General features: G+C 41.0%; 1 protein-coding gene across 3 annotated transcripts in view; it reads left to right on the top strand.

Moving 5' to 3' along the window:
- Positions 1-26,037, top strand: part of aff2 (AF4/FMR2 family, member 2) — a 601,714-nt gene that overhangs the window by 553,481 nt on the left and 22,196 nt on the right. For 2 of the 3 annotated variants that reach the window (XM_060927383.1, XM_060927380.1), the window contains 6 exons: positions 2,161-2,276; positions 11,699-11,942; positions 15,401-15,540; positions 20,583-20,646; positions 24,058-24,194; positions 24,708-24,779. In XM_060927383.1, coding sequence (XP_060783366.1) covers positions 2,161-2,276; positions 11,699-11,942; positions 15,401-15,540; positions 20,583-20,646; positions 24,058-24,194; positions 24,708-24,779 — 773 coding nt within the window. The remainder of the gene's footprint in view (positions 1-2,160; positions 2,277-11,698; positions 11,943-15,400; positions 15,541-20,582; positions 20,647-24,057; positions 24,195-24,707; positions 24,780-26,037) is intronic. The other variant, XM_060927382.1, reaches the window with a different exon arrangement.

The following is a 26,037-nucleotide window of genomic DNA, read 5'->3' as shown; positions in this document are numbered from 1 at the left end:
ATTGGAATAACAATAGTACAACTGAAGTTTATAGAGGTATGTGAGGAATTTATGACCCTTCCTTTCTTTTGCATGGGTGGGGTTTTTTTTTTCAGTGTAAAATAATCCTACTTTCAAAAACAGAACGGTGATTACAGTCTTAAAACATAAAAGCTTGGGCTTACTGAAAAGTAACGACTTAGAAAAGCTGGACGTTGTCTGTAAATCTTTATTTACTTGAATGGATTTCTGTTACTTTGTACAGATCCAAGTGCGGGACACAGATTGAGCTCAGCCTCCTTATAGCCTTGTAACCCAAGCATACCTTGGATTCTTGGTGCCACATTTCCTTTACATTCCACTCATATTCTTAATGTTTGAGTGTTCTGATTGAGTCCATCATTTCCCTGAAATATGATTGACAAAATGATTATGAAAGAAAAACGATTACTTTTTTGTGATGCCTGGAATTTCTGAATTATGGATTCCGATATTTATTAGTTTGGTTATTAGCGCCGATATTTATTAGTTTGGTCCTGCGTTTCCTTTCCTTCGTATATAACATAACGTCTTTTCTTCTCGCTTTCTTTCCGTTAATGTAGTCGGTCTTTCACGTTTCATTCGCACACTCACGTCCTCCATTTTTCTCTCCTGTTTCAAATTTGTATCCCACAATGCCTTGTGCAAACGGGGAAAGCCCGCCACGTGATGCATGACGTAGTATTTTGAATTGAGTCATGGTGAAGCAGGAAAAAAATAGCAGAGAATTTAGGGCCACGTAGCTCTAAATTCATTACTTGTTCTATTTAAAAAATAATAATAATAATAATAATAATAATAATAATAATAATAATAATAATAAAATTGGAAGTGTGCGATTCGAATTCAGTAGCTTTCGGTCCACTGAACAAAAATAATTGGGTGTCGGGGAAAATTCTTTTTATGGCCTACACTTGAAAAATCTGAAAGGTAGTCTAGCTTTAAGAATGTCTTTATATCTGCTTATCCAGCTTTATGACAGTGTTTCAGTTTTAGGGCTTGTTTAGTTTTTGAACCTGTCATTATTTTAAACCAGTTTGACTTATACAAATATGCAAATTGTATACAAATTTATGCATATTTACTTCAACAAATAATTAAATAAATGTATTTATTTGCTTAAATAAATTTAAATTTTGGTGGCACGGTGGTGTAGTGGTTAGCGCTGTCGCCTCACAGCAAGAAGGTCCGGGTTCGAGCCCCGTGGCCGGCGAGGGCCTTTCTGTGCGGAGTTTGCATGTTCTCCCCGTGTCTGCGTGGGTTTCCTCCGGGTGCTCCAGTTTCCCCCACAGTCCAAAGACATGCAGGTTAGGTTAACTGGTGACTCTAAATTGAGCGTAGGTGTGAATGTGAGTGTGAATGGTTGTCTGTGTCTATGTGTCAGCCCTGCGATGACCTGGCGACTTGTCCAGGGTGAACCCCGCCTTTCGCCCGTAGTCAGCTGGGATAGGCTCCAGCTTGCCTGCGACCCTGTAGAAGGATAAAGCGGCTAGAGATAATGAGATGAGAATTTGAATTTTTGTTCCAGTGCAAAAATACTTCTATGGGGAGGATGTGAAGGATATTGTAAGGTTGCTTGTGCTATCTATTGTTTTGTGGCTTTTTTTTTTTAATACCCTGTTCACCTTGCCTCAAATGAACATGCAATAGATGTATCTTTTTTTCCGCCTAGAAACCAGGCAGGGATTTTTGCACTCGACTGTAGGTTAGATTAGATTTGACTGCACTTAGGGTGACACAGTGTAGGGGTTAGCACTGTCAACTCACAGCAAGAAGGTTCCGGATTTGAACCTCACAGCTGGCGAGGGCCTTTCTTGCGTGGAGTTTGCATGTGCTCCCCGTGTCTGCGTGGGTTTCCTCCGGGTGCTCCGGTTTCCTCCACAGTCCAAAGACATACAGGTTTGGTAAAATACCCAGCCACTGGGGTTGTACAAGCCAGTGCATACTTAGTGCCGGTCCCAAGCCTGGATAGATTGGGGAGGGTTGCGTCAGGAAGGGCATCCGGTGTAAAACCTATGTGGAACAGATCCACTGTGGTGACCCCGAACATACGGAAGCAGCCGAAAGAAGGTCATATAGACTGCACTTAGTGTATGAATAAAAGCAAAGGTAGACGAACAAATGTGTTTTTTGTACCTGCAGTCAGAGCATTGTGAGGTGTTGAGTGGGACGAAGAAGTTAAAACTGGAAAAAGAGGCCTTGCTCCTCCCTCCGTGTATCTCTCCAATCCACAACCACAAAGTCTCCAACACGAAAGAGTAAGTATTTAAGCCCCTTGACACAAAATAAATACACTATTACACATTATTGATTTATGCTCTATGAAAGCCCTGATGTGATAAGTGACCATTTGGTTGGATTTTATGTTCTCTGTATTCTTGGAAGTACTTTTCTTTCTCTGTATTAAAAAATGCAGTCTGCTTACTGGAATAAACAGGGGAAAGCACCACTCCTATGAAAAAACCATATAATATTGCCTCCTTAACATTCGTATCATCATGTTTTCAAATGTCTAGCCCTTGTGCATCGCAACAACCAAAGCTAAGATGTGCTAGTGCTAGCTTTGTCCTTTACTCTATATTTTGTGAATTACAACATGTCAGTTCCTCTCCGAACTCCATTTCCCTTTGTCTCTTTGAATTATCATAATAGAGCTCTGACATGACTGCAGTAGCTTGCTCTAATTTTAGACATTTAATTAATTCTGGGGCGGACATTCACCCACCAAAGACATGTTCATAACAGAGGTCGTGGGCCTGTCCTGTTTGCCTGGGTGTCCACTGTCATGAAACATGCAGGTCTGAACAATATTATAAGCAGCTGCAGGCTAAAATATTAGCCTTCGCTAATGCTCGTTACAGGAAGCACTGAGCACCTTGGGGACTTTTTAATGATATCACATTCCTGCTGGGTTTTAAATCAGTACAGCTTAGACAGCATCAATGTGCACACGCTACATTGCCCCTCTTAATCAGATTAGAAAAGGAAATGCACCTTTTATTATTGCTGTAAAGGTTCTGGACAAGTTCACATAAAACATGCTGGGGAAAAAAGTTTTGCTTGTAACTTTGAGCGATACTTTGATGCTCGGCAAATTTTCATTAACCATGTGCAGTCTGGTGAGTGGCGTAGTGGTTAGCGTGTCCGCCTCTCGATCGGGAGATTGCGAGTTCTACTCACGGTCGGGTCATACCAAAGACCAGCATAAAAATGGTGCCATCTGGCAAGGCATGCTGCAATACAGATGTGAGTGGGGAGTCAAACTCTCAGGCACTACGTTCACACTGCAAGGCAAAACGCTCGATTCTGATTTTTTTGTGAAATCCGATTTTTTTGTGAGGTCGTTCACATTAACAAATGTATGCGACTTGTATGTGATCCTCAGTATGAACGAAAAGCGACCTAAAAGTGTTCCGCATGCGCATTGCAGGATACGACGACGTCACACGCAGTGAGCATGGCCAGTGTTTACGGAAGTAACCTAAAGTTTCCTGTGTATGACAGTAGCCAGCATGGAGTACCTGGCGATGATGCAGTTGTTGTTGCGACGGAGCCAGAACATGCACAATAGCCTGATGTTAAGGAGGAGGTTGAGAAGGAAGAGGGCAAGGGTTTTGGCTCAGGCGTTCTGCGGGGTAGTGACTGCAACCTCCGTTCAAAGGAACGTGTGGGTGCGGAGTCGCATTGATGTCATGCGCCATGTTGTTGTAACTTTTTTTGAGAGACCCGCCGCCTACTTCAGCGCAAAATAGTGACGTTTGTGGCTTGTTGATGACGTGTAAGTCGGATGAATGCGACCTGGCGGTTCAGACTGAAGTCGCATATGAAAAGATCGGATAGGAATCGGAATTAGGACCACATATCCAAACGGCCTGGGTCGGATTTGAAAAAAATCGGATCTGTGTCGTTCATATTGTCAATAAAAGATCGGATACAGGTCACATATGGGCGAAAAAATCGGATTTGAGTCACTTCAGCCTGCAGTGTGAACGTAGACATGGTTACCAGAGGACCAGCCCCCCACTGTAACCCTAGCTATGTAATAGGCTAGAGGCTGAGGGCTATGAAACGGAGATCGGCACCACCAAACACGCCATGTATGGTGCAGGAAGGACTTTGATTTGATGTACAGTCCTCTTTGGTCTACCGAACAACTATTGTGTGTGGATAGATAGAATGTAATGACTATTCATTTTTACTAGTTGACCAATAATTAAAAAAAACACTCAACTTTCTCATAGTCAAAGCAAAAACTGATTCAGAGCATTGCTCTTTTGAGGCTAATAGTGCAGTTAAATGCGAACAACAACAAAGAACATCTCAATCATCACTTCAATTGATTCTGAAACTGGGAGTGCACAGCATGGCAGCTCATGTCCATCAACAAAGCCATTCTTATAGCTAGGGTGACCAGATTTCCTGAGTCTAAAACCGGGACACTTTGCGTGTGACCGTGATACTCGTGCATGCACACGCGTTTTGATGTACACATGCGCCGGCTCAAACCATGGCTCAGACAGGTGCTTTTATCATTTTGTAGAAGCTCACTTGTATCAACATTTCAGAGAATAATCAAGTATTTTCTTGTTATCTACATGTACTTCTATCACAATTCAGTTAAAGTAAGAAAATCAGACAACAGATGTGATGGTAGGGAATAGGCCAATAGCCTAAATTTCAACTGATTTATTTCACCTTTGTGAAAACGCCAAGAAAATGCATTGCTTGCATATTAACATCAACATTTTATGCGATGAACTTTTTTTTTTAAACAATAGGCTATGCATTGTAACAGGAACGAGCGCATGAGCCTAATCGTTGTCACCTCCGAACCTTTACCCAAAATGCCTCTGTTTAATCTTAACCAGTGTAGGCTATTAACTAGTGCTGTCAAAAATGTCGCGTTATTAACACGTTAACTTGACTCAATTTTAACGGCGATAATTTTTTTATCGCGAGATTAACGCTCTGTGACATGATGTAGGTTTTTCATAAGCTTTTGAAACTGCCAGGAACTTGGAACAGAGACTTTGCTTAGAAAACCGATAGCAGCTAGACTGTAATGCCACGCCCCGCACAGCCAGAGTCCTCTGCCCTCCTCCCTCAAAGAACCAGCACGGGCAGGGTGCGCTAGTAGAGACGGGATTTATGGCTCTTTGATGGGATCCGCATCTTTGGCTATGTTCACACTGCAGGCTGAAGTGACTCAAATCCGATCTTTTCGCTCATATGTGACCTGTATCCGATCTTTTATTGACAATATGAACGACACAGATCCGTTTTTTCAAATCCGACCCAGGCCGTTTGGATATGTGGTCCTAATTCCGATTCCTATCCGCTCTTTTCATATGCGACTTCAGTCTGAACCGCCAGGTCGCATTCATCCGACTTACACGTCATCAACAAGCCACAAACGTCACTATTCTGCGCTGAAGTAGGCGGCGGGTCTCTCAAAAAAAGTTACAACAACATGGCGCATAATCACGGGCGCAGATAGAGGGGGGGACGGCTGGGATTCATCCCACCCAGATTTCAATTCACTTCGTTCGGTCCCCCCCACTTATAGGGAGGAAAAAACGTCTATGCTGTCTTTCTTTGCATAAGGCAAACCTCACGGAAAAATCAAAAGACTAATTACCATTCAGTTTATTGAGGTGCACAGCAGTACATACATAGTTGCAACAACTCACATAAAACAAAACAAAGACTGATATTCGGTTGGTTGAGCTGCGCAGACTGCACAGGTTGCGAGCTCGAGCTTGGTTGCTATGGTAACCCACAAGAAGTTTGACAGGCATATCGGGGTTGGGGTTGGTTTGCTGGCAGCTTTGTCCCCCCCAGTTCAAAAAACGTATCTGCGCCCCTGCGCATGACATCAATGCGAGGGACGCTTCGGGCTGTGAAGATTCTGAATCTTCTCAATGGAAGGACGCAGAGGTTAGGGAGCTGATTTCCATTTGGGGGGATGCAGCTATTCAAGCTAGATTGGATGGGTCATACCGCAACCGGGCGGTTTTACTTCCGTAAACACTGGCCATGCTCACTGCGTGTGACGTCGTCGTATCCTGCAATGCGCATGCGGAACACTTTTAGGTCGCTTTTCGTTCATACTGAGGATCACATACAAGTCGCATATATTTGTTAATGTGAACGACCTCACAAAAAAATCGGATTTCACAAAAAAATCGTAATTGAGCATTAAGCCTTGCAGTGTGAACGTAGCGTTTGTGATCCATTCTTTGAAAAGAGCCGTTCAAAAGACTGGCTCATTTGGCTCTTTTTAAATATTTATTCAGTTTTAAGAAGACAGCATCTAAAGAAGCCAGATCCCTCTGAACTGTAAACTCAATGCTATCCCAGAAATCCTTCCTGTAATATGCAAATTTGGCCGCCTCTGATTGGACAGCACGACGCATCAACAGGCAGAAAGTGTAAAAGTACAAAATGTGTTAAGTGAGCTGAAACAGTAAAGATCAGATTCAATGCAATATTTATCAACGAACAACTTAAACTTAATATAATAGTGTACTTTATATTATAATCAAGCATGTCAAGCCTACCGTCACTGTGTAACCTATCTCTCTGATTAGAGTTGTAGACTAACTCAAACAGTAGATCATTTCACTCATGGTTCTCTTGCTAGCCCCGCGCCGGTGCTCAGCTTAGGTTTCACTTTGCAGTGGCTGTGTCAAGACGTGTTATGCTTTGCAATAAAAAAAAAACATTGGTACAAAGCAAGCCCATTCACTTTTTTATGCTGATAAGAGAATTACAATGTTTTTTTATGTGACAAAAATGTGCGATTAAATTGCGATTAATCGCGAGTTAACTATGACTGTCACGACATTAATCGCGATTAAATATTTTAATCGCTTGACAGCACTACTATTAACTATTTTGAAAACGTGAACCCTGAGTTGACAGCAGCATCAAACAAGTCAAGGCAATCTGTGATACAGATTAAAGACAGATGAAACGGATGAAAGACAACAAAAAATGTTTCAGAAACACATCCACCCACCCACCCACCCTAAAGAAGATGCCATTTTATTGCATATATTTACATGATGAGTGAATTTGCTCCAGTAGTGCTTTATTGCCCGAGAGCCTGCTGTGAAACTGCGAGCAAGTATCGTCGAAATTGGCCCGGGTAATGAGCAAGGCTTTGAGAGTAGGCACGGTCATGCGATTCCTCTCGTCAGTCCAGGTGTTGCTCATGAGTGAAAATATTCGCTCAACTGGAGCATTGGTGCCAGGTAGGCACATGGCAAACTGGCAAAGCTGGCTGACATTGCTGTAAGGAATCTCCCTACTCTTGAAGTGCGCGAACATCTCGGCCCAGCGCTCATCCGTTCGGCATTGTCGCGTAGTAGTTGACAGCCGCTAGCGAAAAAAAACGTTATAACACGGCCTCTATATTGTAACATTGTACAAATAGATACACTGTAAGGTTGACTGTGCACACACGCACATTGATGCTGAATTGCTAGAAGCTTTATTGACATCTCGTTGGCTATATATGATCACTGTAACCGGGACAGTTTGTTAGTGTTTGGTGTAAACCGGGACATTTCAGCATCCTGACGGACCTTTGTCGGGACTGGGGACACACAACTCAAAATCGGGACTGTCCCGGTCAAACCGGGACGTCTGGTCACGCTACTTATAGCTAATGATCGCCCTTCCTTGGATGGAGAATGATATACTTACAGTAGGCATATCAGACGCTCACTGGCTGTGCTGTGAAAATTGTCCCTGCAGATGCTCATCTAAGTTTACAAATCTGTCATTGCTTAACTCTTGAATATTTGCTATCATGAATACTATCATTAAAAAGCTTATCTCTGCTCTTCACAAAATTTTATCTCGTTAAGATCTGTTCAGTACTTTGGGAGTAACGGCAGGTTGAAGTTGGTACAACAGAGTAAAAACTCTCTGCTCGCGTGACGTCAGGAAACTGCCGGTGCTTTTTGAGTCACAGGAAAGCGGTCAGGCTCTCTCTCTCTCTTTTGATCGGTTTCTGACTGGATTACTCGTGAATATCAATCAGATAACTTTTATAGGGATGATCTCTCGCTCTCACTGTTTCTGATGGAGCATTCAGCAGAATTTTCCGTCTGCTACCGGTAGTTTTGATGTTATGATTCATGGGAGACTTTATAGCTTTATAGTTTTCATAGCTTTACCTACTTTTTTTTTCAAATCAAACTGATTCATGTAAATAAATAACTATTTTAGAATATAACTGTAGTTGTTTTGATGAAAAATATTGAAATCTTAGTGGTCGGAATGATATTTTAAAAAACGGAAGTCAGAAACGCAAGTGTCAATTTCAATTCAATTAATTGGAATTGTTTATTGGATGTGGCTCACACAGTTTTTTCGAGGTTCGCCCTTGAAAGCTGTGAATATTAATCAAAATAATCATTTATATTTTTTAATATAAACACTAGTAGGCCCTGCTTTTGAGAAATACAAAGGCCTGAAGAGCACAAAGAGGGTATTAGAAATAATCTTTTATGACTTTTTTACTGAGTGTACCGATTTAACATTTTACCTAATTAGCATAATTGATACAAATTAAATCCTAATTTGCGTAATTTGTTTTTATTAATGTTTCAAACTTTCTATTCAATATACAACCATCTATGTGCCTGCCAATGTCCATGTAAATAGGTTGAAAAATAAAAACGTTATCAAGAAAAAAAAAATTGATCTCATTCGTTAATGAGACCCATTTTGGACCATGTGATCCTCATACAGAATATTACGTCAGTTTTCTAAAAATTAAGCCGTATTTTCAATCTTTGATTTGTAATATCTCAAGAACGGACAAAGATATTTTAATTCTGCAAAAAGCATGATGTTCTGCATTCATTTTTGAATTCTGCAGGCTTCTTCAAGCTTATAATGACCCCAAATTTGAATCATGCAGGCATATAGGCTTTCCGCTAGCTGAATGGGATTGGATAATTCATTCAAACACAACTTGAACTGTGTAAGGAACGCCTTTAGGAGCGGATGGTATAAAGATATCACGTCATACCAAGTGATATGAAAGTGATAACATTCCGTTAAAGGAAAATAAATTGGCAAATCCCTTTCCCAATGTGTAGTTGATTAGAACTGGTTTCATGTACTCGGAAATATTTGAATATCTACTTATTTACCACCCTGTTTGCATTTCTTTACTATCATCATCACTGTTTATTTATTTATTTCCGGGGCGGCACGGTGGTGTAGTGGTTAGCGCTGTCACCTCACAGCAAAAAGGTCCAGGTTCGAGCCCTGTGGCTGGCGAGGGCCTTTCTGTGCGGAGTTTGCATGTTCTCCCCGTGTCCGCGTGGGTTTCCTCCGGGTGCTCCGGTTTCCCCCACAGTCCAAAGACATGCAGGTTAGGTTAACTGGTGACTCTAAATCAGGGGTGGGCAATTATTTTTTCCATGGGGCCACATGAGAAACAGAAAATTTTGTGGAGGGCCGGACCAAAAGGCTGAACTAAATTCTGCATAATATTAATTGTATTTCTTTATATAAAGCAGTAAATAACATTGTTTTTACAAGCTGCTAAGACTGGTAAGAGTGTGGAAAAAACGAGGTTGCCTTACAAAAAATGTCATTTATTCAATCAAATTTCCCAAAACAATGGTTAACAAAATGTGAACGTTTGTACCAATTTTTTTTCAGTCACATTCACCCCAAAACACAATAAAGACATCACAATATTGTCTTTCTACTCCAAATATCAAGCAAGATACATCATATTATAATAATGATGCCCACATTTGTAGTCTAATCACCTCATTTGGTGTTTTTCGCCGGAGATCGGCTCGGGCTCCGGCGCCTGCTGGTGACATCACACTATGTGATTGGCTGGACTGTTTGAAGGATGACGTACAAGTTTGTGGTTGGTCTGGACAAATTACGGAAGTAGTTATCTCTTTTTTTTTCGGAAGTAGTTATCGCGGGATTAGGTTTCGTGGGATTTCATGTCATGTTCATGTCGCACGCATTGCGTTTTTGTTGAACACAACTTCAAAATAAAAGCAATGCACAGTCAGTCCATGCATGAGGTAAAATTAGAAAATACGTTTATTTTGTAATTTCTAATTAACCTTACGCGGGCCGGTCAGAATGAACCAAAGGGCCGGATGCGGCCCGCGGGCCGTAAAATGCCCAGGTCTGCTCTAAATTGACCGTGAGTGTGAATGGTTGTCTGTGTCTATATGTCAGCCCTGTGATGACCTGGCGACTTGTCCAGGGTGTACCCCGCCTTTCGCCTGTAGTCAGCTGGGATAGGCTCCAGCTTGCCTGCGACCCTGTAGAACAGGATAAAGCGGCTACAGATAATGAGATGAGATGAGATTTTTTTTTCCCCCACCATGCTGACTAGTTGACATTTTCCCACAACAGGGACAAGTGAATGTATTCGTCAACTCGTCTACTTGTTTATGCAAAACCTATGAATAATACCCCAATATTAGCCACGTATGTTAAATTATCAGTTGAACCATAAGTAGTTCATACTAAATTACATAAATTACACTTGAAGCAGGCAACACGGTGGTGTAGTGGTTAGCGCTGTTGCCTCACAGCAAGAAGGTCCGGGTTCGAGCCCCGTGGCCGGCGAGGGCCTTTCTGTGTCGAGTTTGCATGTTGTCCGCGTGGGTTTCCTCCGGGTGCTCCGGTTTCCCCCACAGTCCAAAGACATGCAGGTTAGGTTAACTGGTGACTCTAAATTGACCGTAGGTGTGAATGGTTGTCTGTGTCTATGTGTTAGCCCTGTGATGACCTGGCGACTTCTCCAGGGTGCACCCTGCCTTTCACCCGTAGTCAGCTGGGATAGGCTCCAGCTTGCCTGCGACCCTGTAGAACAGGATAAAGCGGCTACAGATAATGAGATGAGATGAGACACTTGAAGCATTTACTGTATTTTCTGTCGCTTGATATTTGGCCTGGTATTTTAGCAAAACTACTGTGAACAATAATTTAGTATTTCTGAAGCCCATAAACAAAACGTTTACTAACCAGGGGACTGGAAGAAATGAGAAAAGTACTCGATGTTTTATCTATTTTTAGCCAAATTATGGCCCAAGGCTGTGTAGAAATTGACATCACATTTCAGAACTTGTTTACTTAAACCTTGGAGAGGCTTTTCTCTCTCTAATTAGGGCTTAGTTAAATGCTAAAACACAGCCTAGACCCTCAGGCATAATGCCACTGAAGCTGCCACTGTACAGCTCTCTTCATTTTAAAATATGTTTGCATCATGGCCTAACAGCTATTTTAGCAGCAGAACCGCCATGATGTTAGGCCAGCCTGCTCCTGTTGAGAATTGTAATGAGTGTTTATACCCCAAACACATCTTTTCACTTGCTCAATGAGTGGCGTACCTCAGCAAGAGTGTTTTCACAAATCACAGAGCCAGGTTAGTCAATTAACCTTTCCATTCTTCACTTCAGTACACAACCTCAGGCAGAGTCATGAACCTGCGATTGGGTTTATCTTTCCCTCTAAACCCACATTCACGGGCTTGACCGCTCGCTATTTAGTGTTTCAATAGCGTTATTGATCCTCAGCCACGCCCTGGAGAACCAAGCATTAAAAATGGACAAGGGTTATCAAACATTTTGCAGCCAGGAACCGCTGGCACATTAACATCTGTGTTGTTTCTGACAAGCTCTTCGAAGAAGCAGCCGAGGAAGCTCCTTCCTCCTTTGCTCTCCCCGCTGTCGGATGAGCCCGCAGGTCGCCAGCGAAGAAGCAGCGAAAGCAGTTCGCTCAGTATGGAAGGAAGCACAGCTGTTTCTACAACCTTACCCCCCACACACTCCCTTCCACCTTCTTCCTCTTCGTCATCCTCATCGTCGTCGTGTCACAAGCACCGCAAAGGAGAGAGCAAGTCTCACTCCAAGACCAGCAGTGTAAGTATGATCAGTACATTTTGTATGAACACATTAGCAACTATTAACGATTGTTGTTAAATATTTGTCTTATTAGTAACGAAGTGCGATATTAATATACCTGCATTCTTGTATTATTTTCAAAGCACATGCTTACAGAAATCATTTGTGTTCTCCTCTTCATCACTCAGCACCGGAGGTGTTAATTTAACTGTGTGTCAGAAATGAACTGGCTGTGATTTGAAAGAATTACTTTTAATCATTCAGTAAATATTATTTAGTATATTTATAGAATAAAACATAGCAGATATGGACTGAAATACAGTGCCTTGCAAACGTATTCATCCCCTTTGGTGTTTGTCCAGCTGGAATTAAATTGGACATTTGGGGGTGAGCACCATTTGATTTACACAACATGCCTACCACTTTAAAGGTGCAAATTGTTTTTCTTGTTTTTTATTGTGACACAAACAATAATTAAGATGAAAAAAAACAGAAATCTGGATTGTGCATACCGGTAAGTATTCTTTATAGAGCCACCTTTTGCTACAATTACAGCTGCAAGTCTCTTGGGGTATGTCTCTATTAGCTTAGCACATCTAGCCACTGGGATTTTTGTCCATTCCTCAAGGCAAAACTGCTCCAACTCCTTCAAGTTAGATGGGTTGCGTTGGTGTACAGCAATCTTCAAGTTATGCCACAGATTCTCAATTGGATTGAGGTCTGGGCTTTGACGAGGCCATTCCAAGACATTTAAATGTTTCCATTTAAACCACTCCAGTGTAGTATTTCGATTACGTTCATTATGTCTTATATTAAATATAGTTAGTTTTTTTTTTTATCAGACATCTAGTTTTTGGGTTTGTTTACCTGACATGTTTCGACGTACGACTATCGTCTTCCTCAGAGTGTCACCGGATGTTAATTGGTGACGCATCTTTTATCAGCTGATGTTCTCATCACACAGAAGATGGGGACATCAAAATAAAAGTACACAGAAAACCCACACACACCGACCAATATTTAAACTGGACTTCCGAACACCCCATAATGCACAAAATATCAGTAGTCAGAACATTACATGAACGCACAGCAATAATTACAGATCCACAGGACAAAGAACAGGAGCAACAACATATACAACACGCACTGAAGGCATGTCAATATCCACAATGGGCAATATCAAAAGGGGCGGAACAGGTTAAGAACAACAAAACACAGAAGAAAGAGAAAAAACAAACCAACAAACAAGAACACAGGGGAGTAGTGACATTACCATACATTAGGGGAATAACTGAACGCATTCAAAGAGCAATGAGGAAACACAACATTAACACACCTGTCAAACCATACACAACACTCCGTCAGATCCTGGTTCATCCCAAAGACAGAATACATCCGGACAACAGATGCAACACCATATATGAGATTCCATGTCAATTATGCAATAAAACTTACATTGGGGAGACAGGAAGGAGTTTCAACACAAGAAAAAATGAACATAAGAAAGAGTGCGAAAAGGAGACAGCTACAAGACAAACCCGAACAATAAAAGAAAAGGCACAACAGGAAAATTATAAGTCAGCCATAACAGATCATTGTAAAAGGGAAAATCATATTATGGACTGGGGGAATGCCAGAGTCATCCGCACAGAAGATAACAAACATCAGCGCTGGATCAGGGAGGCCATGGAGATCCGTAAGCGAAGCCCGAGGACCATCAACCGGGATGAGGGAGCATACATACTCTCCCACACCTGGAGTGCCATCTTGCAGGGGACAAACAGACAGTAGAAGGCGTGACCGACCTGTCAATCCAGACAGGAAGGCCACGCCTTCAGAAACATCAGCTGATAAAAGATGCGTCACCAATTAACATCCGGTGACACTCTGAGGAAGACGACAGTCGTACGTCGAAACATGTCAGGTAAACAAACCCAAAAACTAGATGTCTGATAAAAAAGAAAAAAAAAAAACTAACTACACTCCAGTGTAGCTTTAGCAGTATGTTTAGGGTCATTGTCCTGCTAGACCATGAACCTTCATCCCAGTCTCAAACCTCTGGCCGACTCAAACAGGTTTTCCTCCAGAATTGCCCTGTATTTAGTGCCGTCCATCTTTCCTTCAGTCCTGACCAGCTTTCCTGTCCCTGCAGATGAAAAACATCCCCACAACATGATGCTGCCACCACCATGCTTCACTGTAGGAATGGTGTTCTCAGGGTGTTGGGTTTGCGCCACACATGGCATTTCCCATGATGGCCAACATGTTCAATTTTTGTCTCATTTGACCAGATAATCTTCTTCCATGTGTTTGGGGAGTCTGCCACATGCTGTTGGGCAAACTCCAAACATTATTTTTTAAGCAATGACTTTTTTTCTGGCCACTCTTCCATAAAGCCCCACTCTGTGGAGTGTATGGCTTAAAGTGGTCCTATGGACAGATACTCCCATCTCCGCTGTGGATCTTTGCAGCTCCTTCAGTGTTATCTTTGGTGTCTTTATTGCATCTCTGATTAATGCCCTCCTTGCCCGGTCTGTGAGTTTTGGTGAGTGGCCTTCTCTTGTCAGGTTTGTAGTGGTGCCATATTCTTTCCATTTTGCTATAATGGATTTAATGGTGCTCTGTGGGATATGCAAAGTTTGGGATATTTTTTTTTTTTTATATAACCCAACCCTGATCTATACTTCTCCACATCTTTGTCTCTGACCTGTTTGGAGGCTCCTTGGTTTTCGTGTTGCTTGCTTAGTAGTGTTGCAGAGTCAGGGTCCTTCCAGAACAGGTTGACTTACACAGACATCATGTGACAGATCATGTGACACTTTGGTTGCACACGGGTGGATCTTAATCAACTAATTATGTGACTTATGAAGTGAATTGGTTGGACCAGCTCTTATTTAGGGGTTTCATACGAGAGGGGGTGAATACTTATGCACACTCCAGATTTCTATTTATTCATCTTAATTATTGTTTGTGTCACAATAAAAAAAAAAACAATTTGCACCTTTAAAGTGGTAGGCATGTTGTGTAAATCAAATAGTGCTAACCCTCCAAAAATCAATTTTAATTCCATCTTGTAATGCAACAAAACAGGACAAACACCAACGGGGATGAATACTTTTGCAAGGCACTGTATATTTGAGTGTCATTTGACGTGATGATTTCTCTTAAATTGCATTAAAAATACAAGCGACTATAATAAATACAGGGTCGAGTACAAGTAAACAACTGCACAGCAGAATTTGAAACTCGTAGATGATTTCGTCTTTGCTCGAGGCTTCAAACACATTTCTCGTGTTTTGCCAAACAAATTAGCCTTTTGGAAAGGATTTCAAAGCAGCCTTGAAGACAAGCAAATAGATGCCATGTGCCGAGTCATCCAAACTCTCGAACTCTCAGCGCCAACCCTGAAACAAAGCCAGATAGCCGTCATAGCGTTTGATTTGCCAAATGCAAATTTTAATGGACTCTTCATATAGCAGGAAGAAGACAGCCATGCAAAGACCTCCGGGGGTTTCCATACCAATGGTCAATCCGAATCGAACGTATGGCCAAACCCTTCATCTCTGTCCATGGAGAATATGGAGCACAGGAGACCTAAACTCACATTCAACAACACGTATGTACTGTTTTTCAACTGAGAAAGAAAATGCGTATTGAATAGAATGAGTATTCTAAAGGGATACTTAAGAGTTATTCTATGAAATCGAATCGTACATGAGCTGATAGCCGACGAGGCCCATAGCGCTGAGTTGGCTATCAGCCATGTATGATGAGATTGAGTGGAATAAGTCTTTTATTCTATCCACATTCACTGGATTTTGAGCAACAGAGCATTTTTATTTTTATTTTTTGCAAATTCGATAAATAAAAACTTTATACAAAATCATTTCCGCTTAGAATGTAAACAAACTGGCAAAAGTGACAGTAGCAATTTGTGAAAAATGCTATAATAATAATTCTTGAAAAATAATTTTTAAAAAGATTTGTTCTTACCATCAAATACAACCCCAATTCCAAAAAAGTTGGGACAAAGTACAAATTGTAAATAAAAACGGAATGCAATGATGTGGAAGTTTCAAAATTCCATATTTTATTCAGAATAGAACATAGATGACATATCAAATGTTTAAACTGAGAAAATGTATCATTTAAAGAGAAAAATTAGGTGATTTTAAATTTCATGGCAACAACACATCTCAAAAAAGTTGGAACAAAGCCATGTTTACCACTGTGAGACATCCCCTTTTCTCTTTACAACAGTCTGTAAACGTCTGGGGACGAGTTGCTCAAGTTTAGGGATAGGAATGTTAACCCATTCTTGTCTAATGTAGGATTCTAGTTGCTCAACTGTCTTAGGTCTTTTTTGTCGTATCTTCCATTTTATGATGCGCCAAATGTTTTCTATGGGTGAAAGATCTGGACTGCAGGCTGGCCAGTTCAGTACCCGGACCCTTCTTCTACGCAGCCATGATGCTGTAATTGATGCAGTATGTGGTTTGGCATTGTCATGTTGGAAAATGCAAGGTCTTCCCTGAAAGAGACGTCGTCTGGATGGGAGCATATGTTGCTCTAGAACCTGGATGTACCTTTCAGCATTGATGGTGTCTTTCCAGATGTGTAAGCTGCCCATGCCACACGCACTAATGCAACCCCATACCATCAGAGATGCAGGCTTCTGAACTGAGCGCTGATAACAACTTGGGTCGTCCTTCTCCTCTTTAGTCCGAATGACACGGCGTCCCTGATTTCCATAAAGAACTTCAAATTTTGATTCGTCTGACCACAGAACAGTTTTCCACTTTGCTACAGTCCATTTTAAATGAGCCTTGGCCCAGAGAAGACGTCTGCACTTCTGGATCATGTTTAGATACGGCTTCTTCTTTGAACTATAGAGTTTTAGCTGGCAACGGCGGATGGCACGGTGAATTGTGTTCACAGATAATGTTCTCTGGAAATATTCCTGAGCCCATTTTGTGATTTCCAATACAGAAGCATGCCTGTATGTGATGCAGTGCCGTCTAAGGGCCCGAAGATCACGGGCACCCAGTATGGTTTTCTGGCCTTGACCCTTATGCACAGAGATTCTTCCAGATTCTCTGAATCTTTTGATGATATTATGCACTGTAGATGATAATATGTTCAAACTCTTTGCAATTTTACACTGTCGAACTCCTTTCTGATATTGCGCCACTATTTGTCAGTGCAGAATTAGGGGGATTGGTGATCCTCTTCCCATCTTTACTTCTGAGAGCTGCTGCCACTCCAAGATGCTCTTTTTATACCTAGTCATGTTAATGACCTATTGCCAATTGACCTAATGAGTTGCAATTTGGTCTTCCAGCTGTTCCTTTTTTGTACCTTTAACTTTTCCAGCCTCTTATTGCCCCTGTCCCAACTTTTTTGAGATGTGCTGCTGTCATGAAATTTCAAATGAGCCAATATTTGGCATGAAATTCCAAAATGTCTCACTTTCGACATTTGATATGTTGTCTATGTTCTATTGTGAATACAATATCAGTTTTTGAGATTTATAAATTATTGCATTCCGTTTTTATTTACAATTTGTACTTTGTCCCAACTTTTTTGGAATCGGGGTTGTACTTTAATTCCATATTTTGCACTTTTTTTGTATTTTTTGTAGTTTTCTTTGTCTTCTTCTTTAGGTTTTTTTTTTCTTTTGGCGGTTGGCAAACCAACTTAAAGGTGCATTACCTCCACCGACTGGGCTGGAGTTTGGAACAGGAGATATTGGGGGGGAAAAAACTATATTCTTTAAGCTATTTCTGTTTCTTTTAAATACTTGATAACAATTTTTGGGGTTTTGTTTTCGAGTAGAGTTATTATTTCATCCTCGGTTGGTTCAGCAAAACGCTCTGCCATCTTGTTTTTCTCTACTCATGGTATATGAGCTGATAGCCTAGTTGTAGAGTAGCCAATCAGAGCGTGCGATTGCTCATATCCAGTGAATGTGGATAGAATAAAAATGCATATATGAATAGGAGGTGCACTGTTTATTATTTTAATATAATACCATGTTCAATTTATATAGCGCCTTTCTCAAAATCCAAGGTCGCTTTACAATAATAGGCAGAAGAAAAAAAAAAGTCCACCAAATAGAGGTCAGGATATTATTCCAGTGGTGTAGCGGCCACAGTCCCACCAAAAGGCGCACGAAAACAAGTCCCACATCTCCAGCACAGCCGCTGTGACGCCACCAGCAACATCGCTCGAACACCACGCCATGGATCCACAAAGCAAGCACAGAAGCACCACCATGCAGAGCGCTGGTATGTCCCAAACCGCCTGCACAGCTGCCGCGACACCATCGAGCAACATCGCTCGGAACATCACGCCAAGCATTAAAGCACAGAGCGCTGGACAACCACGATGTTAAAATGAGCAACAAGCTCACTGCAGTCCATAGCTGGGAGGACAGGTATCACCCACAGCGAACCAAGGCCTGGAGGGAACCGACGCCCAAAACTGGGTCTGGAGCTACATCACAACTGGCGGATTTTGTTTATAGAGACAGTAGCATTGCATTACTTCCCTAGTCTGTATTTATTCATCATGACCTATTGGTTAGAGAAGCTGCTTTGGGACCTAAAGGTCATGGGGTCAAATCTCTGGACCAGCAGGAATGGCTGAAGTGCCCTTGAGCAAGGAACCTAACCCCCAACTGCTCCCCAGTATGTTGCTCTGGGTACATTGTACGTCACTCTGGATAAGAGCATCTGCTACATGCCTGTAATGTAATGTAATGTAACTAGCTTGCCATAAGTTATTAGATACCAATTTTTCAGGTAGTTAATTAGGTTTCCAGGCAACCAAACTATGAGGGAAGGCAGCACTGGAGCTTTTATTTTCCTGATGGACTAGCTAATATGATTTGTCCACCTCTGGGTCAGGGTCTAAGAATACTACAAAGCTAAAACAAGTTAGGGCAGTAATGAAAGGTGATTTAATGCTTCGTGAAGTTTGAGTTCAGTCTTCATTTCTTCTACTTGGACATCCAGGAAAAGATCACTCCACCACCTTGTTTCCAGTATAGAGATGCATGTCATTCTTGTATCTTGCCTGTCTTCCTTGTCCTATGTGCACATGCCTTTCCTGATACCAGGTAACACTTTATATTATATGGACATGAGTGTTTTACTGAGAAATACACCACTGTATATTTTCATACGAGCTACATCCGGGATATATCGGGAGATTGTGAGTTCTACTCATGGTCGGGTCATACCAAAGACCATCATAAAAACGGTACCTACTGCCGTCTGGCAAGGCACGCTGCGATACAGATGTGAGTGGGGAGTCAAACTCTCGCGGTTACCAGAGGACTAGCCCCCCAATGTAACCCTAGCTATGTAATAGGCGAGAGGCCGAGGGCTACGGAAACAGAGATCGGCACCGTCCTATGTGCCACATGACTTGGGAAAGGACTTTATACCCAGGACATGGAGACCCAAAACCGTGACATAAATCTCTATATGTCACTTGTGAGGAAATCAATGAATTGTTTTGATAAATTTGGGGACTTTTCGTTTGTGAATGTGTCTATATAATAAAAAGGAAATCACACGTTGGCTTGAAGATATGAAGTTTATCTTCACGTATTGAAAAACTCGATTTTTCATATGAAGTAGATCGCGTATCTGAGTGACATATTTCAATAATATTGGCTGGCATTGAGTGGTATATCAGATATATTCCATTCAGCTAGCATGGTATTGAGCGAATCGAAGACGAGTAGCTGAATAGAATATATCTGATATACCATGAAAAAAGCCAGCTAATATTATTATTATTATTATTATTATTATTATTATTATTATTGTTGTTGTACATACACATTCCTTTTGGGTGTTCAACGCATCTTTCTCTTTCAAAATTCTCTCAAAATCGTCCATATTTAACGAAGCAAACCTGGCAGCCATGTTTGTTCACAGATTGTCACAGTCGCTCACCAGCACGGACGTTTTACATCTGTGACGTGTCTCTTTTCCAGTTTTTCAATGTCCGTTGGTATGTTTTTCTCTTGTAAATGTGCATGAAGAATATCTAATGAAGTTTTGGTAGCCTTTCAGGTGTTCAGCGTGTCTTTCTCTTTCCCGGCGAACAAAGAAATGCTTCTGCGCATTCTCAGGAGAAAACTCTCATATTGGATATTCACATCAGCTCCAACATGTTGTCTTGACAACCATGCAATGCCGTAAACCATATTCAACGCTCATTCTCCATTGGGTAAAGTGACGTAATACATGTAGGATAAGCGATATGCTAACAATATTGCATGCTATCAGACCAAATGAATGAAACCCTCTAGAAGGGAATAGAACACGTTTTTATTCCGTCGGAAAAGTGTCCTGTATTTGTAATAATTCCTGATATTTCACTCCGATGACGTCACTCCCTTTGACTAGATGTGTGCTGTCAAAATTGCGAACTGATTCAAAATTAAAATTCTTTTCATTAGGTTTTTTTGTACGTTTCCATATGATATAAAGAACATTACACGGTTGCGTGAAGATATGAAGTTTATCTTCTCATGGTGAAAAATATATCACTCACTCATGACATATCCATTTACCACTCGAACATAAACTTCAGATCGTCACACACCTGTGTAATATCTTCTATATATTTCCTCTTCCACAGTGTTCACAATGCGGACTACTACATGCAGGAAGCCAAGAAACTAAAGCACAAAGCTGATGCTCTGGTAAGCTCAGCCTTTCTTCTGCTCTTCACAATAAATTCCCTGTTTGAACCTCTGTCCACATGTCTACAAAATATCTGTCAAACTCAGAATTAATAATTCCAGATAGCCTGTTAGGAGTGGTCTGAGAGCAGGAGGACAGACCTAGACGTCTTTGTCAACTTTAATTGCTACTTTTAATTGCAAGCAAAGAACCGCTGACAGTGAAAAGAACATTCCAGATCTAAGACCTTTGCTGAAGAAGCTCGGAAAGAGCTTTCTTAAAGGACTTCAAAGAAATGGATCATGATTTATGAAACTGCCTGTTGCAGCCCTAATAATCCACTTCCAGCAATTATATCGCCAAGTGTTGTCCTTTATAGAAAGTTACATCCAGTCCGTCATAAATCATCAGGGTGATGTAAAAACCTGGTCATGAATACACAGTAAAGCGAATTGATTGCCCATGTTGCCGCAGTGTAATTGCCAGAATGTAATGAATCTTGGGCTGCGGTCTGGCTCATATTAAAGGGTTTATTTGGAAATGGATGGAACCTGTTCAAGGGGTGCCTACTAAAACAAGTGGTCAGTAAATCTGTTTTATGTCCTCTCATGCATGAAGTACGGATTAGGAATTGGGTTTCCTCGGGCTGCAATGGTTAACACTATTGACGACTATTTGATTAATGGAAACGTCCGTGGAAGTATCCATGGCAACAAATCAGTGATATAACATAGTGCCAAAATGCACAGCATATATGGACAGGTTATAAAAACAAAAAATATCCATTCATCACTTGTCATCTATAAAGTTATACAGTGGGCCTTATCTTTTTTTTTTTTTAAGTTGTACATGAGGTTTTTTTTTTTAAGCTTTATCATTTTTAGTACTCATATGAATTGAAGAATGTCAGTCACCTGTAAATGGCAAAAGTGTCCATGCAATAGCTCATTTGCATTTATCGACACCCACAAAACTCCATAAAAGGTAAAGCTCCCAGTGAAGTGAGCACAAAATGGCAAAAGACCAGGAATGTCTCGGAGGCAGAACAGAACGTTATTTTGGGTCATGTCTGCACCATAAAAATGATTATTTAGCAGCATTAGAGCACCTGAAAAGGCTAGTGGTTAGCACCATTACAGCAAGAAGGTTCAGGGTTCAAGCCCAGTGGCTGATGGAGGCCTTTCTGTGTGGAGTTTGCATGTTCTCCCTGTGTCTGCGTGGGTTTCCTCCGGGTGCTCCGGTTTCCCCGACAGTCCAAAGACATGTGTTGAGGTTGGCATGGGCTACCTTGGGCCCAAAGGGTTGCCGGTTTGATTCCTAGGACCAGCAGGAGAAAATGTGAGGGGTGTTGAGTGAATGAACAGCACTTTCCCTTCCCTCCCCTCTGTATCATGGCTGAAGTGCCCTTGAGCAAAGCATCTAATCCCCAACTGCTCCCCGGGCGCTGTAGCATGGTTGCCCACTGCTCTGGGTATGTGTGTGTGCTCATTGCTCACATGTGTGTGTTCACTGCATAGGAGGAATTTCACTAGTCTTAAGTCTGTGCTTGAGTGTATGTGTGATAAATAAAGGCATCTTGTCTTGTTTTAAATCTGGAAACAGATTAAAGTGAAGGTGGACCCAGGTGATGTAAACTATATACATCAGACTGAGAGAGACTGCTATGTTAAATTGTTTTAAGTGTCTCAGTGACCGTTTGCCAGACATCCCTCACAACGACACATTCTTCAGCATTACAGCTCATACAGTGGTGCTTGAAAGTTTGTGAACCCTTTAGAATTTTCTATATTTCTGCATAAATATGACCTACGTAAAACATCATCAGATTTTCACACAAGTCCTAAAAATAGATAAAGAGAACCCAGTTAAACAAATGAGACAAAAATATTATACTGGGTCATTTATTTATTGAGGAAAATGATCCAATATTACATATCTGTGAGTGGCAAAAGTATATGAACCTTTGCTTTCAGTATCTGGTGTGACCCCCCTGTGCAGCAATAACTGAAACTAAACGTTTACGGTAACCCGTTCCTCCGTACAGAACAGCTTCAACTCTGGGATGTTGGTGGGTTTCCTCACATGAACTGCTCGCTTCAGGTCCTTCCACAACATTTCGATTGGATTAAGGTCAGGACTTTGACTTGGCCATTCCAAAACATTAACTTATTCTTCTTTAACCATTCTTTGGTAGAACAACTTGTGTTCTACCAAAAAAAGTTCTATTTTAGTCTCATCTGTCCACAGAACATTTTTCCAATAGCCTTCTGGCTTGTCTACGTGATCTTTAGCAAACTGCAGATGAGCAGCAATGTTCTTTTTGGAGAGCAGTGGCTTTCTCCTTGCAACCCTGCCATGCACACCATGTTCAGTGTTCTCCTGATGGTGGACTCATGAACATTAACATTAGCCAATGTGAGAGAGGCCTTCAGTTGCTTAGAAGTTACCCTGGGGTCCTTTGTGACCTCACCAACTATTACACGCCTTGCTCTTGGAGTGATCTTTGTTGGTCAACCACTCCTGGAGAGGGTAACAATGGTCTTAAATTTCCTCCATTTGTACACAATCTGTCTGACTGTGGATTGGTGGATTCCAAACTCTTTAGAGATGGTTTTGTAACCTTTTCCAGCCTGATGAGCATCAACAACGCTTTTTCTGAGGTCCTCAGAAATCTCCTTTGTTCGTGCCATGATACACTTCCACAAACACATATTGTGAAGATCAGACTTTGATAGATCCCCATTCTTTAAATAAAACAGGGCGCCCACTCACACCTGATTGTCATCCCATTGATTGAAAACACCTGACTCTAATTTCACCTTCAAATTAACTGCTAATCCTAGAGGTTCACATACTTTTGCCACTCACAGATATGTAATATTGGATCATTTTCCTCAATAAATAAATGACCAAGGACAATATTTTTGTCTCATTTGTTTAACTGGGTTCTTTTTTATCTACTTTTAGGACTTGTGTGAAAATCTGATGATGTTTTAGGTCATATTTATGCAGAAATACTGTATAGAAAATTCTAAAGGGTACACAAACTTTCAAGCACCACTGTATTTGTAATTGAAATAAATAAGCGAGTTAATGATGGCATAATCCAGATATAAAATTGCAGTAATCAAAGCCAATTCTAGAATTTGAAGCCGATCAGTCGAGGACGAAATTAGTCTTTTCATACATACTGGTAATAGATACAGTATTTTTTTTCTGAACTTAAAAGACTTTCATGAAAAGCACATTTCTTTTGTAAATAAATAAACACACAATGAGGCCCAATGTTTGAACCGGTTTTGACACATCTTCAGATGATTTTTACGCAGCGCGCCGAAGCTTTGAAATTGAACTGCTGTCTGTTCGTATCATCAGCCTTCTTTTCTCATCCTCTCACACTTGATATGCTGTCTCTTTTTCCTCCTGTGCAGATGGAGAAGTTTGGCAAAGCCGTCAATTATGCAGACGGTGCGCTTTCCTTCATCGAGTGCGGCAATGCCATGGAACGAGACCCATTAGAGGCCAAGTCGCCGTACACCATGTACTCGGAAACTGTGGAGCTCATTAGGTCAGTGCTGCCAAAAGCCAGCTTCTCATCTTTCTCTCTCTCTCTCTCTTTTCTCCCACCCTCCAGCATGACCACCCCTACCTGCCGTGATTAAAATAAAAGCGATGATTGCCATTAGGGCCACCGCAAGGCCACTCCACGTTACAAGCCGTGCAATTAGCAGCCCTTGTTTTATTAATGTCACAGAGAATGAAAATAGATGGACCTCGAAGCTCATCAGCGCACCCGGCAAATCAGCTGGCGGTGATTGAAATCCGAGCTCAGAGGAAACCGTGTGTGGTCGTGCACCACACACACACACACACACACACACACACTGTTGTATGCTACGAGTAGAAGCACCCATAAAATGGGCTTGCATTAGATCATTAAAGCATTTCATTTATGCTGAAAGGGAAATGATATTTCTCCACTCTGTAATCATTAACAGTTGTATTGCATGCAGCAGGGTCATTTAAGCAACGCTCCATAGAAAGAAATAAACTATAGCTGCTTTGTTTTGTCTCATTTAAGGTATGCAATGAGATTAAAGAACTTCACCAGTCACTCAGCCACACTGGCGGAGAAGAAATTAGCGGTGCTGTGGTGAGTTTTTATGTGTTTTCCTTGTAAAGTCCAACCATATTCTGTGCATATCCATTTCATATACTTTATACTGCACAGGATTACAGATGCCAGGAAGATTCAGGGAAAAACAATTATTATTCTATCCACATTCACTGGATATGAGCAATCGTGCATTCTGATTGGCTAATCTACTCCTAGGATATGAGCTCATATACCGTGAGTAGAGAAAAACAAAATGGCGGAGTGTGTTGCTGAACCAACTGAGGATGAAATAAAAACTCTAATTGAAAACAAAACCACACAAAAAAAAATGTGGAATAAAAGTATTTGATGGTAATAACGTATCTTTTTTAAAAATTATTTTTCAAGAATTATTATTATAAATTGCTGCTGTCATTTCACCAGTTTGTTTACATTCTCAGCGGAAATGATTTTGTCAGACGTTTTGTATAAAGTTTTATTTTATCGGATTTGCAAAAAAATACAAATAAAAATGCTCTGTTGCTCAAAATCCAGTGAATGTGGATAGAATAAAACAGTTGTTCGACTCAATCTCGTCGTACATGTCTTATAACCAACTCGGTGCTACGCGCCTCGTCGAGTCATGTATGACTCGATTTCATGGAATAACTGTTAAATATCACAGTGCTGTTGAATTCTCGATTCTCATTGGTCTTAAGGTGTTTATTTAATTTTCTATCATCCAGCTGCAAGGTATACAGAATATTAATGCAGTGTAGAATCATTCCTGCAATAACAATTTACAGAGCTTTCAAAAGTTTGTCAATGTGTGTACGTACTTTATAACAGTCAGAGCTGTAAAAAGCTGTAACTTTAGGTTTTCCACCACATGAAAGTCCTCGTGATGAAGGTGACAGAATAGAGGTTGGTGAGGGAGTGACTGTTTATTTCTGCTAGTATGTGGGAACATGGTATGTTCCATGGCATTAAATGTACAGTAACAGTGAAAAGTTTGTACATGCCTACTCATTCATAGATTTGGGGGTATTTTGTATTTTCTACATTGTAGACCAATACTGAAGATATCAGAACTATGAAATAACATATTGAACATATTATATATACTTATTGACTGAGTGGGAGGGCCAGACAGGAAAATATTTGGCTTGAGGTCATACAAATGACCAAGAACCATATATTTTCCCATCCGGCCTGACCTAACTCAGTCCATAAGCATTTTATCACGACCTTTTTGAACTAACATACACAGTGGAAAACAATCAACAACAGTGTACGAGAAACGAACCAATCAATT

Source organism: Neoarius graeffei, chromosome 8 (assembly GCF_027579695.1).
Source record: "Neoarius graeffei isolate fNeoGra1 chromosome 8, fNeoGra1.pri, whole genome shotgun sequence".
NCBI classification, from domain to species: Eukaryota; Metazoa; Chordata; class Actinopteri; order Siluriformes; family Ariidae; genus Neoarius; species Neoarius graeffei.
The sequence above is the reverse complement of the archived record's forward strand: the minus strand, read 5'-3'. Positions and strand labels throughout refer to the sequence as shown.